General features: G+C 43.3%; 1 protein-coding gene across 1 annotated transcript; it reads left to right on the top strand.

Moving 5' to 3' along the window:
• The first annotated feature begins 1,343 nt into the window (after window positions 1-1,343).
• On the top strand, window positions 1,344-13,796 carry LOC311227871 (glyceraldehyde-3-phosphate dehydrogenase-like). Its single transcript, XM_084313716.1, has 12 exons — window positions 1,344-1,425; window positions 2,000-2,047; window positions 5,954-6,053; window positions 8,672-8,781; window positions 9,370-9,460; window positions 9,707-9,822; window positions 10,216-10,297; window positions 10,641-10,792; window positions 11,280-11,358; window positions 11,740-11,823; window positions 12,230-12,327; window positions 13,224-13,796. Exons 2-12 carry the CDS (start codon window positions 2,025-2,027, stop codon window positions 13,291-13,293), a joined length of 1,005 nt encoding a protein of 334 aa, XP_084169842.1. The 5' UTR covers window positions 1,344-1,425; window positions 2,000-2,024; the 3' UTR covers window positions 13,294-13,796.
• Window positions 13,797-14,921: the final 1,125 nt, after the last annotated feature.

Below are 14,921 nucleotides of genomic sequence, written 5' to 3'. Positions count from 1 at the left end.
GTGGGCAGGGGTGAGGTGGGTTCTAGGAGTCAGGTCAAGCAGTAGTCTGACTAGCTTGTTTTGAGATGTTTGTAATTTGTTTTTTAGTGCCTTTGAGGTGCTTTGGTACCATGAGGTGCAAGCATAGTCGTAGTACCCTTGAATGAGTGCTCCTGCCAGAGTCTTCAGGGTATTCTTGTTTACCAGGGAGGAGATCCGGTACAAGAATCGAGTTCGTTGGTTGACTTTTTTTATTACATTGGATGCCATCTTGTCACAGGAAAGATTAGCCTCTATAGGATGGAACCCAGGTAGGTAATTTCATCTTTCCTTGTGACAATATTGTCACCCACTGTAACCGAGAAGCCGTCGGTCTTGCTGAGTTTGTTATTTGAACCAAAGAGACCTCTCTCTAGGCCTTCCCCTGAAGGGCCCTCTCATGTTCAGTATGAAACTTTGAGTGTCCTGGCCATGTGACACGGAGGCTTGTACCCACTGCTACGTGAACAACTGCACAGGGCAACGGTTGGCAGCTACCTTTCTTATTAATATCATTATTAATCTCCTTGCAAGATAGAAATTGAAGTCATACATGTTTTGCATCAATACTAAAAGCATCAAAGCTATAACAATACAACAACAACAACAATCTTGTTGACTGTTAATATTACTATTAATATTTGTATTAGTAATATTAGTGCAAACTAATGGTTTTAGCCAGTGCGGTTTGGCCCTTCTTCATAATGCGGCAAATAGAAATGGTCAAAGTTTGCTTATGTAACAAAATAGTAAATTCCTAAGCAATCAGTCTGAGGCGGTGTCACAAAGCCGAAGGTAACGCCTTTAATATTCATCAGCACAACTACAAGATACAATACGTTACTAGAAAGCTAAACAGAATGCCTTCCTGCCACCGCTTAAATAAGAATGTTAGAGGTTCTAAAAGGTACTACTATGACATCACCACCAACATTCCAGCATGTTCTACTATGACATCATCATGATCACGAACGTTCCAGAATGTTCGGGCAGAACTAAGGTTCGAGAATGTTCTGCCATGACATCATCACAAACGTTCCAGAATGTTCGGGCGGAATCGGAACTAATGTTCTAGAATGTTCCTAACAATAGTTCCGTGGGTGAATTATGTACCATTACAATCACTACAGATCAAAGTAACATAGTACTGGAAATGCCTAAGGGGGCAACCAGGTACTCTCCGTGTGTAACACTGTTAAATTAACTGTTCACTTGTGACTTGTGACTTGCCTGCAGCTATGACCTTGACATTTATTCTGTGGGGGCGTGGGGGGCGTGCCCGCGCTGGAGCGTGTGCACACGAGGGCGTGCCCGGCGAATAGTTGAGTGGATAAAATGCCGTGGCGCCTCTCCTCGTCCCCGCTCTCACTTGCACCAAAGTTTGAAGACAGAGGCACTTAACGAACGGTACTTTCCCATCTCCTCCGCAACCTTCTCTACCTGGAATTTAATTGAAGACGCACGCCGAGTTGGCTATTTTACGCTTGGCTCCAAAAGATTTGTTTGGAAGATTTGTTTAACGAATCGCTTGCAATCAATCCAGCTTGGACTGTTATCGTGCAAGGCCTACTGTTATGGTGGTTCATTTAACCATTCACATTGAATTGTTAAAATGGGTTCTTAATTAGCTTTTAGTGTTATTCGTAGTATTCTCGTGTGTTTTGCCATAAAATATGGCGCAATGCCGCAGCGCATTGGCCATGGTTGTTACGTAATGAAAATCACCTGCTATTTGATTACAATTGCCTGTGTGCGAGCCCGGTGCCTGCAATGGAATCCTATGAATGGAAAAGTGTATATTAGCATACATTATTTGCAGTCATGGTTGGACTTGCCCTAATCTAAGTAACTATTACAGCAATTGGCATCATACCTTGTGTGATTTTGTCTTAAAGAAAAGAGAAATTACTTTTGCATGATGTGTTGCGTGTCATTTAGACTGCATCAAAAAGAAAATAATGTCTTGTTTTTTTCCCTCTAGTGAGGACTAGACCATATCAGGCAAAATGGTGAAGATTGGAATCAATGGGTGAGTTCATGCTTTAATTCTGACCACTTTTAAAATATTCTGCTCACTCTGATTTGTGTTTTTATTCAGTTCAAGTGGTACAGAGTTCAGACTGAATGTAGTGAGACAGGATAATGTTAATGTTCCTACTATACTTGTGCTTTTAGCTCTTTGTGATTTGACCCATCCTAACTATTTGGGAACAGTGGGGCAAGCCGCACAGTGCAGTGCCCAGGGACTAACTCCAGTGCCTTGGTCAAGGGTAATGGCAGGATATACTGTACCTAGCATACATGTTTTTGTATGGGCTGGGGGTAACTGGAGGAAACTCACGCAAACGCAGGAGAACATTCGTACTCCACACAGAAACCTGATGGGGTTTGAACCCAGGCCACAGTGCTGTCCTAACATACTGTTAGGATCAGTGTTTGCATCTCAAGTCTCAATATGCAGACTGGGAAATGCCATGTTGATGACATGTTAACTGATTTGCTCTTGACTGAAGCCAGGGTGCCAAGAAGGGTTGGAACTTGACTGTGGTTCCTTCTCTTTAATGGTTAGTTAATTTGAGTCCAAATGAATCCAACCCTTAAGAGTTGTGTGAGCCTCCCGGATCCCGAGTCAATGTAAAAACATGCTGTTCGTATGTCTTTAGTCTACACTACAGGCGACACTTCAATTTAGTGAAGCCTTGTTTATCTCACTGGCCTAGCAGTCAGCCAATCACTCCCATTCCAACGCTTATCACTCTATTCCAGTGCTGATTACTTGAGTTGAGTGGGGAAGGAATGATAATTGGCAGCCCAGCTCTTTTCAGGGAACCCTTTCCTGATTGGGAGTTTTTACCAGTACCATTTGGTGACTTGGAACATACCGAATTTGATTAGTTCAGAATGATTTGTGTGCATTTTTTTCAAGCACTAGTTGGTGCAAAAAAAAAAAAAAAAAACCTTAAGTCAACATTTGATTGGCTGCTAACGGAACAATGTATATGGGGATGACAATGAAATTGCTCCCAAGTGATCCACCCCTGGTTCCAAGTCGGGCCAGGAACAACATGGCAGCATGGGAGTGCTGTGCATTGCAGAACTGCCAGGGTCCAATAAGTGGGTTTATCATCGTGAGGTGGTTGACGGACAAGAGGAAGACGTGGCGACAACAGTGTCTCTCCTACCTTTGCTGTAATGTCCAGAGTCTCTCTCTCTCCACCCCCCCTTCTCACCCCCTCGTCTGTAGCTCTCCTTTCCTCAGCTGTCGCATTCCTCTATTCTCTCTGGTCTATTTTTAACCCTCTAACCTTATCTGTAAAGTTCAGAGATCATACTGCCAAGTCATTTAGTAGGAGCTGCGCTTGCATCCAGGCGGCTTTACTTCTGGAACCTTCATTTTAATTCTCTGCAGGACAGCTGCAGGAAGATTACGATACGTTTTTGATATGGGCCTCTCCCAACACGAAGCTGCCTCTTGACACGGGAGATGGGCTCCGTAATGACGTGAAGGCTCACTTGGTTTATTTCCCAAAACGAACCCGGGAAGACGGTGTCCTTGTTGGATATGAGTTCCTGCTAAAAGTAATGGGTTGTTTCCTCAGCCTTTTTATACAGTACAGAATATCATACCTAATATAATGTCTGGACGTTTTTACATGGACAAATGCATCTCAGCCGGTGGTTGAATAGGGCCTTCCTGTGTCATGATCGAGGTCTAGTACAGAACGTACAATCATCGCCAAAGATTTGGGAGGAAGACTTGGGTGAATTCCTTATCATAAACTCCCAACCTTGATGCCTACCACTTTTACTTTTTTGAACTTTTAACCCCTGGGCTGGTCTGGGGTCATTGGCAAAGTGTAACCCCCCCCCCTTCCCCCTCCCCTCCTTCTCTATGCTAAAGATGGGTCATTACATGATATGTAGTGCACAGATGCTCAGTATGTGTACAATATGTTAGAGTGAAGTTTTGAATATACACTGTTTTTGCTATAGCTGGCCCAGTGCAGGAAAGTTGCTGACCAAGTCTATGGTGTGCGGGTTTGATTTTACCGAGAGGAGGCTTATTATATTATTCATAAATGGGCAAACTATCCATTGACCACTGCATAATTAACTTGTAATGGAATTCGTTTACCAAAAGAAGATGGAACAAATGGATAGTCGACAATACCCTTGTCCTTATTTACAGTGTGCAGTATAGCTTAAGCCTTAATGGATGGGGGGGGGGGGGGGGGGCACCTGGCACCTTGTTTCTAAGGACACTCGCTACCCAAACTGCCTCTTTGCACTGCTGCGGTCAGGCAAGTGCTACCGGATTATCATGGCCAGTACAGACACAAAAAAGAGCATTTTACCCCAGGACACCAGGATGCTCAAAGCTGACTCTATGTAACACTAACTCATCCATTCTACTCATTGCACACAACATGCACACACTCTAAACATCCACAGTAACATTCACTTTAGACAGTTTAAGCAGTCTTTAACGCTACACCATATTTTATTTGTATTACTAAAAGATTTGCTCTACCTCCATTTTTGTAAATTTGAGCCTTGTATATTTTGTAGTGTTTGGTCTTTATTCTTTTACTTTTTACTGTATGAAGCACAATCTCAGGAGGGTCATACAGAACCAAGCATTTCACGTATGTGACAAATGAAACCACTTGAACACAGCCTTCCTGTCTCTTCTCCCCCAGGCTGTTTCTGTAAGTGAGAAAGCTATATTATGGGAACATTATGTTCATTGTGAACCTTGCTGGTCAAATAATGGTTAAATGTATCTGTCTGCCTTTGTGACCATGAACAGACCATTAAAGGTCTCTTCCATCGTCTGTTCGGGTCTTCCAATATAGTGACTCCCAGATCTTTCTGTTGTATGAAAACGGGAACCTATGGCATCATCCAAATGAACTTTACTCTCCTGCTTTCGATTCTAGCCTGACCCTGAACCGCCTTGGGTGTCACAAGTGTGTATTGGAAATCTGATTTGCTGGTTGGATGGAGCATGCATTTACACAAACCCTATCTTCACCTGCCGCTTATAACCTGGCCCCTTTGGTTACCATATCTGCCTACATTTCCAAGACTTTCAGCTTCTGTGGTCTTTGTAGATTGTCTTTGTTTTCCACAAGGGCCCAAATCTTATGCCAGAAATAGATTCAGCAAAAAGTCAACGTCCCACTTCTGTCTTTGTCCTCGCAAACATGTCTGCCCACACCTCTGTCCTCTACTTGTCCCCGTATCTAGTTTCAGGACTCTGCATGTCTGTCTGACCTGTTGCTGTGGCAGCCGCCATATTTGGTGTAAACAGGCTTTCGGCTGTCGATGCCAAGTATTGTTATCTTCAGTCAAGTTTGGCAGGCCTTGTATGGCGTCTTGTCATTGCTATGATTTTGTTGTGGTGTAGATATATCGCCACCTGCTGGTAGGAAGCTGTGTGCCTATATGACTACCGGTATACATTTCAGACCCAGATGGGTTGTTGGAAGATTTGGAATCGATCCCAAATTTTTTTTGGAGATATTGGTGACTTAATGGGCTTTTGACAATTCTAGTCAAAGTTAATGAGAGGTGAGCATAACTGTGTTTTCTGTTTTGGCTGTCAAAACCAGGGTAAGTGTACTGTTAATATGATCTTCACAATGGCCAGCAAACGGAACAAACGGTTTGAGACATTAGTTTGAAAAATGTTAGTCTCCCCACATGCTTTGAAAACTACTGGTCCAAGAGAGTTTGGAGTAATATTGGGCCTCTTACGGTTATGAATTCCTACCCTCGTCTCCTACATTGTTTTCTCATAGTCTGTAGGGCCATACGGGAAATGGGAACCAACTGTACAATTACCATTATACTTGTAGAATGTAGTGTTATTGATTTGTTGCTGGGCTAACATCCAATATCTTTACCATCTTTATAATTTGTGTATTTCCAGATTTGGACGTATTGGCCGTCTGGTGACCCGCGCTGCTGCCGCCGGTGGCAAGGTGGAGGTCACTGCCATCAATGACCCCTTCATCGACCTGGAATACATGGTGAGAGAGGGAACTAATTAATAACTTGCTGCGTTTGATTTTTATTTGTATAGCACCCCAAAGTGCTTCACAGCAGTGATGTAGACTCAAAATAGGCATAGAATGAGCATAATTATAGACTGGCATAACATTTACAGAATTCATATTAACTCATTCATGGCCAACCACGACTATAGTCGGGTTATCTCGCCAACCGTTAAGCGCCAAAACCAGAGTATAGTTGGGTTTTCGATTGTTATCATAGTTTTTTCTTTTATTCGATTTTTTTATTCTATAGTCTCACGGACCTCAGTGTTACCGTTGGAACTCATTCTGAGACCCGGAGAGTGCAATACCGGCCAAATCCTGCTAGGTGGCAGTATTGCCTACCCTTTGAAACCTTATTTCACCCTGTTACATTGTATATGGTCCAGGCGGAGAATTTAGACTAAGCCAAGTGAATCGCTTCATCCGAGCACTTTGAAAGGCGTTCAGCACACTTCATGTCGGGGACCCAATCGACATCAATACTGGAAATCGCAATCAGACAATTGGAATATTCTTTTTGGGATGCCTCCTAGTAAAGGTAAGGACTATATGACATCAATCCTACTTTTTAACGTGTCCAGGCAAGCAACGCGAACGCCTTTAGCAAAATTCACATAGTGCTCCATAACGCAGCTTCCAGGAATTAGCCAGGATCAATTTGAAACTATACAATATTCACCACGGGATAACACGCAAACGTATACATGAAAATAATTAACTCTTTTACATGTTGGACGAGAGATAGTGACTGTCAAATGAGCCAATTGTCTCCATAGCTATAATATAGATATAGCCCTGCAAACATTGTGACGCACAGTGAAAATCCTTATCTTTTAAAGGGGACATGCGTTGCTATTCCTTGCACTATTTAGGCAACTTTACACAATTCCTGTGAGTCTATGGAAGACATCTGTAAGGTTTTCAAAAAAATTCATTGTTCGGAGAGTCGGCATTGCCTGGCTCGGGCTGATCGCTATACTAACTCGTTTGGCTGAGTTAGGGGGAGGGGAGCCGTGGGTGGGTCCTGGGAGTTGTGGACAGCGACCCCTACAGTTCGGTCGGGGCGCCTGCTCAGCAAGGGTAGGATCTGGAGAGAGGTAGTGCGACCTTCCACACGTTACACTCTCCCGGTGAGAATCGGCCAGGCTGGCTGCCGGCTGGCTGCACATGCGTCGGAGGAAAGCATGTGACAGTCTCCGGCCTCTCGGACCAACAGTAGGGGAAAGTGCGCAACAACCAGGAAGGGGGTTGGGAATTGGCATAACGACTAACAGTGGGATGGGAGAAAAATCGAAAAAAGAAGGAGGGGAAAAAAGATAATAAAAAAAATAAAGAATCATTGTTTTATATTTCTAATGAAGTACTCAAAAGCATAATTTTTCAGCCTCAGGATTTTAGGCTGTTATTGGATGGGCTCCGCCCATAAGCGCTTTGACAGTCACCCACACAGCGTGATACATGCGAGAGAGAACGAGCAAGAGAGGAGAGATGCGTCCCCGACACACAGTCAATGTGTAAATGCTCCGGCGAGGGAGAGAGATGCGTCCCCGACACACACTCAGTCAAGTTTGTGTGTAAATGCTACGACGAGGGAGAGAGATGGCACACACAAATTTTTACACACACTTCTGCACGGTCCCGCCGGTCCCTCCCTTTCGCTTGCTTGCTCGTTCTCTGCCAAAACCCGTTTGAGAGTGTCTGGTTACACTATGCGCTACAACCATAGAGGGGCCGTTACTGCAGATCAGCTACTTGCTACGTCGCATTGCGAGTCAAATCAGAACAGCCTAGTTGAGTGAGGGAAGATCTTGTGAACTCGAGACTAGACTGAGTCAATATGATAATTAACGACACAGACCACATTGATATAATCCCCAATTGCTAGGAAATAATGCTAAACTCTGGAAAAGGCCATTTATAATGCATGGGACCTTTAAAGCGTGGCCCACTGACTACAAGGATGGATAAAACAGCTGGTGCTGAAAATGTTAAAACCTCCCGGAAAATTTGTAATTGATTTCTTGTTGATTTTCATAATGTGTATACAAATAGACGGAATAAGAGCAGTGCAATAAAATAGACATAAATTGGCATAAGATGTAAATTAGTAAATTGGTGCAATAGTGCAATAACATAGTTCTAATCTACAGTACAACAATCAGTCTGGATGCAATGAGTCCAAGCTGCGGAGTGTATTAAAAGACTAAGGTGAAGACGTTTTTAAGCTTACTTTTGAAAATATTTAGTGAGCTAGACTCCCTAATGTCCATAGGTAGGATCTTCCATAGTGGTGCATCATTTTGCGACTGTTGTGTCCCCGGTTTTCTTTTGCCTGTGGTTGGGAACCTTCAATAAACCTGTAGTAGATGGATCGTAATGTTCTAGGCTAGGCGATGCATCGTTGACAAGAGGGTTGGCAATGAAGCGTGTTCCTGTTGCATTTAGTGCTTTTGTAAATCTTCTCCTTTTGAGATGAGGTGTCTGTGCTAGTTTTTATTAGTCCTTTTTATCAAGGTATACGTTGAAAAAAAGGTATACACAGATTGTTAAAACTGTCATTTCTCTCCCTCCTGCTTCAACCCTCTCTCTAGGTCTACATGTTCAAATATGACTCCACCCACGGCGTGTTCAAACACGGTGAGGTGAAGGCTGAGGGCGGCAAGCTGGTCATCGGCAACATGCACATCATGGTCTTCCACGAGTACGTGCTTCAACACTTGATGATGCACTGACCTGGGATCAGACTTGTATCAGCCTCCAGATATTTTGGGCTCTGCATCAGAATTTCCACAATTATAATGCCTATTACATGTCAGAAATCTAAAGTAAAAACGTTGTTACTGACGCAGAGAAAATACGTTTGATCTTTCCAAATGGTAAAAAGGAAAAAAATAAGCTCATCACATTTAGTCAAAATGGTCCAAGTCTAGACTGTGTAGTAAAAGTAATGGATTGGACTTGGTATCGGTGCATCCCTCTAATACCGACTTTGGCACTGGCTTGAATCATTCTATGGTAGTCTTTTTTTTTTAATAAGCAGAAGGTTCGCATTGTAGTTCAGCTTTCAAAAGTGGTCCTAGATTCATTATTTGCCATCCAGGATGCCCAAATTTGTCAGCTATTGACACATTAGTGAGAATCGACCCGAAGAGTTTAAAGCTAACTGGGAAGCAACACTTGTGATTTGGAGGATCCAGAACAGAAGGAAAGGGTTGAGATGGATTCACACTGTATCTATCTCTATGGCATCGCCTCTGACCTTTAACCTCTTTACCTACCTGTTGTGTAGGAAGGACCCCGCCAACATCAAGTGGAGCGATGCCGGCTGCGACTACGTCGTTGAGTCCACTGGTGTGTTCACCACCATCGAGAAGGCCTCTGTAAGTGTTAACGGCTACTTGGTACCACTGCAAATACCTGGTAATGAAATGAAGCATGTGCAACCTGCTTTTTAGTAGCCATTCCATGGTTTGAATGTTTCAAGGGTATGATGGCTCGGTTGCTCGACGTTGGAATAGCTGTGAAATGCAAAGAATGTGTCCAAATCTGACCATCTTAGAATTGATCATTGCTATTGCCAGACATTTCCGGTTTGCTCATTTTTGCCCTAATTCTTCCACCCCTAGCTTCACCTGAAGGGCGGTGCCAAGAGGGTGGTCATCTCCGCCCCCAGCGCTGATGCCCCCATGTTCGTCATGGGTGTGAACCACGACAAATACGAGAACACCATGAAGATAGTCAGGTGAGAGCGTATCCTCTTCAGGATAATTTCATGGGTGCACTCAGACAGTGTGTTGGACCAGGTTCTTAAATAGCTGGCTTCTGGCTTGATGACTCTCCTGGCCCAACTCATAGTTAGAATAATGCATTCCCCAGATTTTTTTCAAACTTGTCGATATTGACATTTCGAATGCTTTGTACTGTGGGATAGCAATGGATGGTCGGGAGGCCACCATCATCATGTACCTGGCCCATGGACTTAAGACTTGCAATTGACCCATCTCAAGCCCTGTCTTTTCTTGATATGAGTCAATTGGCTTGTCTATGCATTTCTAATATTTTGTGTTTGGTCTAATTAGTTGGCGGAATCTGCAATATTGTTGTATTTGTGTTTACTTATTTTGTTTGTCCATAGCAACGCTTCCTGCACAACCAACTGCCTGGCCCCCGTTGCCAAGATTATCAACGACAACTTCGGTATCATTGAGGGTCTCATGGTAAACCTTTTTATACAGTACTTAATGATTTCAATTCTGTATATCCCCATCAGGGATCTTGTTGTAAATGTCCTCTGCACTGGTTCTTGTAATATTTCAAGTTTTATTTGTCTCATAATGTACATTATAGTGAAATGCTTGGTTCTGTATGACCCTGAAATTGTGCTTCATACAGTAAAAAGTCAAAGAATAAAGACCAACACTATACAAAATATATATATATAAAAGAGATTGATGAATCTGCATGATGGAATACGGTTGACAACGTTCGTCTAAATGGTTCCCGTGCCAAGCCGAGCCCACATCCCTAACAATGCACCCCCCCCCCCCCCCACCACCCCAGAGCACAGTCCATGCCGTGACAGCCACACAGAAGACCGTTGACGGTCCCTCCGGTAAGCTGTGGAGAGATGGCCGTGGTGCCTCCCAGAACATCATCCCCGCTTCCACTGGTGCTGCCAAGGCTGTGGGCAAGATCATCCCCGAGCTGAACGGGTAAGACGCTGGGAGCGCTGGTCTATATATAGCAGGGTTGGTAGTAGAGACTTGGTGGAGCTGGATGGGTTAAGGCACTGGGACCTCTGGTCTATTGTAGGGTTGGTAGAGACTTGGTGAAGCTGAGCAGGTTAAGGCTCTGGTCTATATAGCAGGGTTGGTGAAGTAGTATTGAGACTTGTGACAGAGGAGGTTGAAAATCGGCACCTAAATGATTTGAGACTGATGGGTTTTTTGTTTAAATTACAATTTGTTTATGAAGCGAAGTGGCTATTTTATTCTTTCACTGCATTTTTTAGTTCCTGCGATGTACATGCAATGCTGCAGCTTAATCTCAAGACATTGTAGTTTGTCAAATGAGCCTAATGATCAGTGAGGTATCGAATGTGCTTTTTATTTTTTAGATGTTTTGTAGCTTCATCAAATATGCTTTGTCATTTATGAGCCGCTGTTGGATCTAACCAGACTCTTTCCGTTTGTCCAAAAGCAAGATTACCGGCATGGCCTTCCGTGTCCCAACCCCCAACGTCTCCGTGGTTGACCTGACCGTCCGTCTGGAGAAGCCCGTAAGTCTTAACTTTTGTCGTTTGCGCTAGACTATTAATTTATCTTTTTAAAGCTGCAACAACTATTTTGGGACCTTTAGCAGCATGGAGCCACTCTAAACAAAGCCTTAATTTCCCCCAAACGACAGCCATGTCTTGTTTCTAATATTTCAAAACAAGCATTTAATTTTAAACACAATCTTGTAACCAAAAAATGTATACTAGGAAAAAACTGCAATACATACAACTTTCTCTTGGGGAACGGGGGAACCTTTTTGCTTTGGATACAAAATGCTACTTTCCTCTTCATTAGAAGCGCAAACATTTTGAATACCTGTCTATAATCTAATCATATCCCTGTTGCCTGATCAAATGTACCCTTTTTTTTTTTACCTCCTCCAGGCCCCATACGACGAGATCAAGAAGGTGATCAAGGCTGCCGCTGAGGGACCCATGAGAGGATATCTGGGCTACACAGAGGACCAGGTAATGCACACACTGACCACACTGCTGAGTATGCACTTTGGATAGTCAACATTTGAAGGAATTTGCCAAAGCTACTCTTCCCCACTCTTGTAGTGTCTACTCTCACCCACTAGATGGCAACCCATCACTGAATAACATGGCTCCAAGTATGCTTAAACCTGTTGTGCTATGATACAGGTTAAAACATTGAGTGCGACATGTATGGTAAATATCTATGAAGGCTGAGTACAGTCTTCAAATATTGTCGCTGCATGTAGCTATTAAAAATAATTTGTATACAAATTGAGTATTGACTGATTGATGCCCACTGTTGGCATGGGTGGCTTTAATCCCTAACCCTAGCGGCAGGTATTGCCATCTGACAAGCTACTTTTTAAATATCTTTTTCACTGTCTTCTCTCCTCAGGTTGTGTCCTCGGACTTCAACGGCGACTGCCGTTCCTCTATCTTTGACGCCGGTGCAGGCATCGCCCTCAACGACCACTTTGTCAAGCTGGTTTCCTGGTGAGTGAACATTTACACTTGAGGGAATCTGGCAGTTGCTCTTAACCAGTGACTTGATGTGAACAACGCCCCGAATAATGTTTTTAGATGCGTTTGGCTACTGCAGGAGTTCCCGACCTGTGTCTGGTGACTCGATGATTAGTACAATGCAAGATGACCTTAAATACCGTCATCCAAATCAGAATGGTCTTTATTGCCAAGTAGGTTATCGGTGCGACATTAGCGGACAGATGATACAATAAAGAGATGGGAGTAAAATGAAATATGAGCTAAGTTGAGCACAATAGAATAATATAATTATGAAATAAAATATAGGCCAGGGCTGTACAACTGTAAATAAGGGGTTGAAAGGGGGGAGCTCCAGTAGCTCACCACGTACCGCGAGTGCTATTTCAGCGCCGTGGACAACCGTGCTCGTCACGGATCTGGGGCTGAGCGAGTTCGAATCCCGGACTGCAGCCGTGCCTTTCCCAGAGTGTCTTCCCCCCCATCTGAACCCTTTCAGCCTGCTTCTGTCGGTCGAACTTGACCAAGTATAAATGCGATAAACGTATAAAAGAGCCAGGGAAATGGCCAAAGTTTAAAAAAAAAAATAAGAGGTTGAATAAAATGATATGGGATATAGCACAATAGAATATAGTACAATTATATAAATAAAATGGGAATAGGCCAGGGCTGTACAACTGGGCAGATGTGGTCAATTTATATACGACCTCCAGTACAGTCGTTATGACCTCCAGTAGTCGTTATGACTACTTCAGTGCAGTCTTTCGGTTTTAGTTTTATAAGGAATATTTCCAGACACCTGACATGTGTAACAGTGGAAAGGGATCTTGACTGCAAGGTTGAGGAATCCCTTATTGTCAATTTACCAAATTTCCCTTCTCTCTCTCCAGGTACGACAATGAGTGGGGCTACAGCAACCGTGTGTTGGACCTGGTCCTGCACATGTTCACCAAGGAGTAAAGTCGCCAACCTCTTTATCCCTTGTCCCCCTGTTACTGGACCCAAGCCATCTGTCTGCCAGGGAGCTAACTCCACTAGTGAATAAAACCCTTTTTATAAAAAAGTCCTGTTCTGTTCCAATAGCAAGGACTAGATGGATGGATATTTATTAACCCTTTCTGAAATGAATCACGTGCCATACAGCATCGTCCAACACCAACGATGACGGAACACCTCAACATTATCCCAGACCTATGCGCAACATGGTCAAAGTGCTCTTTCAGTTAGTTTAGCAGTGCAGCGCCGTTGGGCACAGATTATCTGCGAGCCCCGTTTGCTTCGGAGGGATGGCACCCTGTACAGTCTGCCTGATGGTAATGGCTTGTGACTATTATTATGGGTATTTATTTGCCCGTTTTAAGATTCCATCATTGAACTGTAACGTGTGGTCGTGCTGCACCGTAGCTGATTTGCACCATTTGTCACACAATGAGAAAAATAATAAAGTCCTCCGTTTGTGAAAACGTGTGTCGTGTCTTCTGAGAAATATTAAGCTGAAAGTTATTCATTCTGTTCTGGACACACGGAATAGCCTCCCTTTCAGCCAAACTGTGCATGGAATGGTGAGGTTTCACAATATCCACACCTGATGTTTTAATCCTCTCTGTAAATATGAGGTTTTGCCTTTTCAAACTGAGAATGTTGACTTGGTTGCCTATAGGCTATGTTTTAGATTAGAACAATGTCTTACTTGGGTCTCTGTAAATATAGATTATTAAACCCTGATGTAAAAACAAATATTCTAACTGCCAGAATTGGTACATTTTAGTTTTGCCTGGAGCCCTACGGGTGGGTTTTGTTTAAACATTGCCCACTGTAATTATGAACAGTGCTGTGAGACCCAAGCACAACGGGTCTGACGGTCCACCTATGGGCAAAGAAAACAACTTTTGGGTGATGAGTCTGATGACAAGTGACGAGGATGTAGGCTACTAGGAGGGTCATGATCCCTTAAGAGTTCTAATATTACGTCACCTTGACGCTATGGCTACCGTATGAAACTGAAAAAAACTACTGTAATGTTGTCTAGATTTGTTTTAACTGTTTTGCTTATTCAACATGAATGAATAAAAGTATAGCTTTTATACCATGTTATATGGTTTGTAGCCTATGCATTATTTAAAACCAAGCGATAAGCTGCGTGTTGCTGCATGCACCTGTCCAAGAGACTATCCAGTGCGCCTCTATTCTAGTCACCACGGTACCTAAAAGCCGCAGTAGTTCGCTTGTTTATATCTGCTTAGCCATTTCCTTGACTGCCCCTCTGCCGCCGCACGCCTTTAGCCCTTTCTTACGTTCTATATACCTTATCACCTATATTCCAAAATTAGTAGTTGCGCCTCGGCCAGTCGGGTACGTAACCTAACTGCTTGACTATTATAGTCGTGACCTCTGTCTTTCCATTGGCGTTTTATTCCAAGCCCTAGAATAAAACCCGATTTATCACTGCGTGCTTTTATTCCCTTCGTTTGCCAGTGAGGCGCTGAAGTTTTCATTGGGGATAATATACAGGGACGACCTTAGCTTAGTTTATCTCATCCAGAATTATCTGCATATACGGAATTAGCTGCTATAAGCTAAATAAAGAA

The sequence above is a fragment of the Notolepis coatsorum genome (genome assembly GCF_963971535.1).
Source record: "Notolepis coatsorum genome assembly, chromosome: 4".
In the NCBI taxonomy this organism is placed as follows: domain Eukaryota; kingdom Metazoa; phylum Chordata; class Actinopteri; order Aulopiformes; family Paralepididae; genus Notolepis; species Notolepis coatsorum.
The sequence above is the reverse complement of the archived record's forward strand: the minus strand, read 5'-3'. Positions and strand labels throughout refer to the sequence as shown.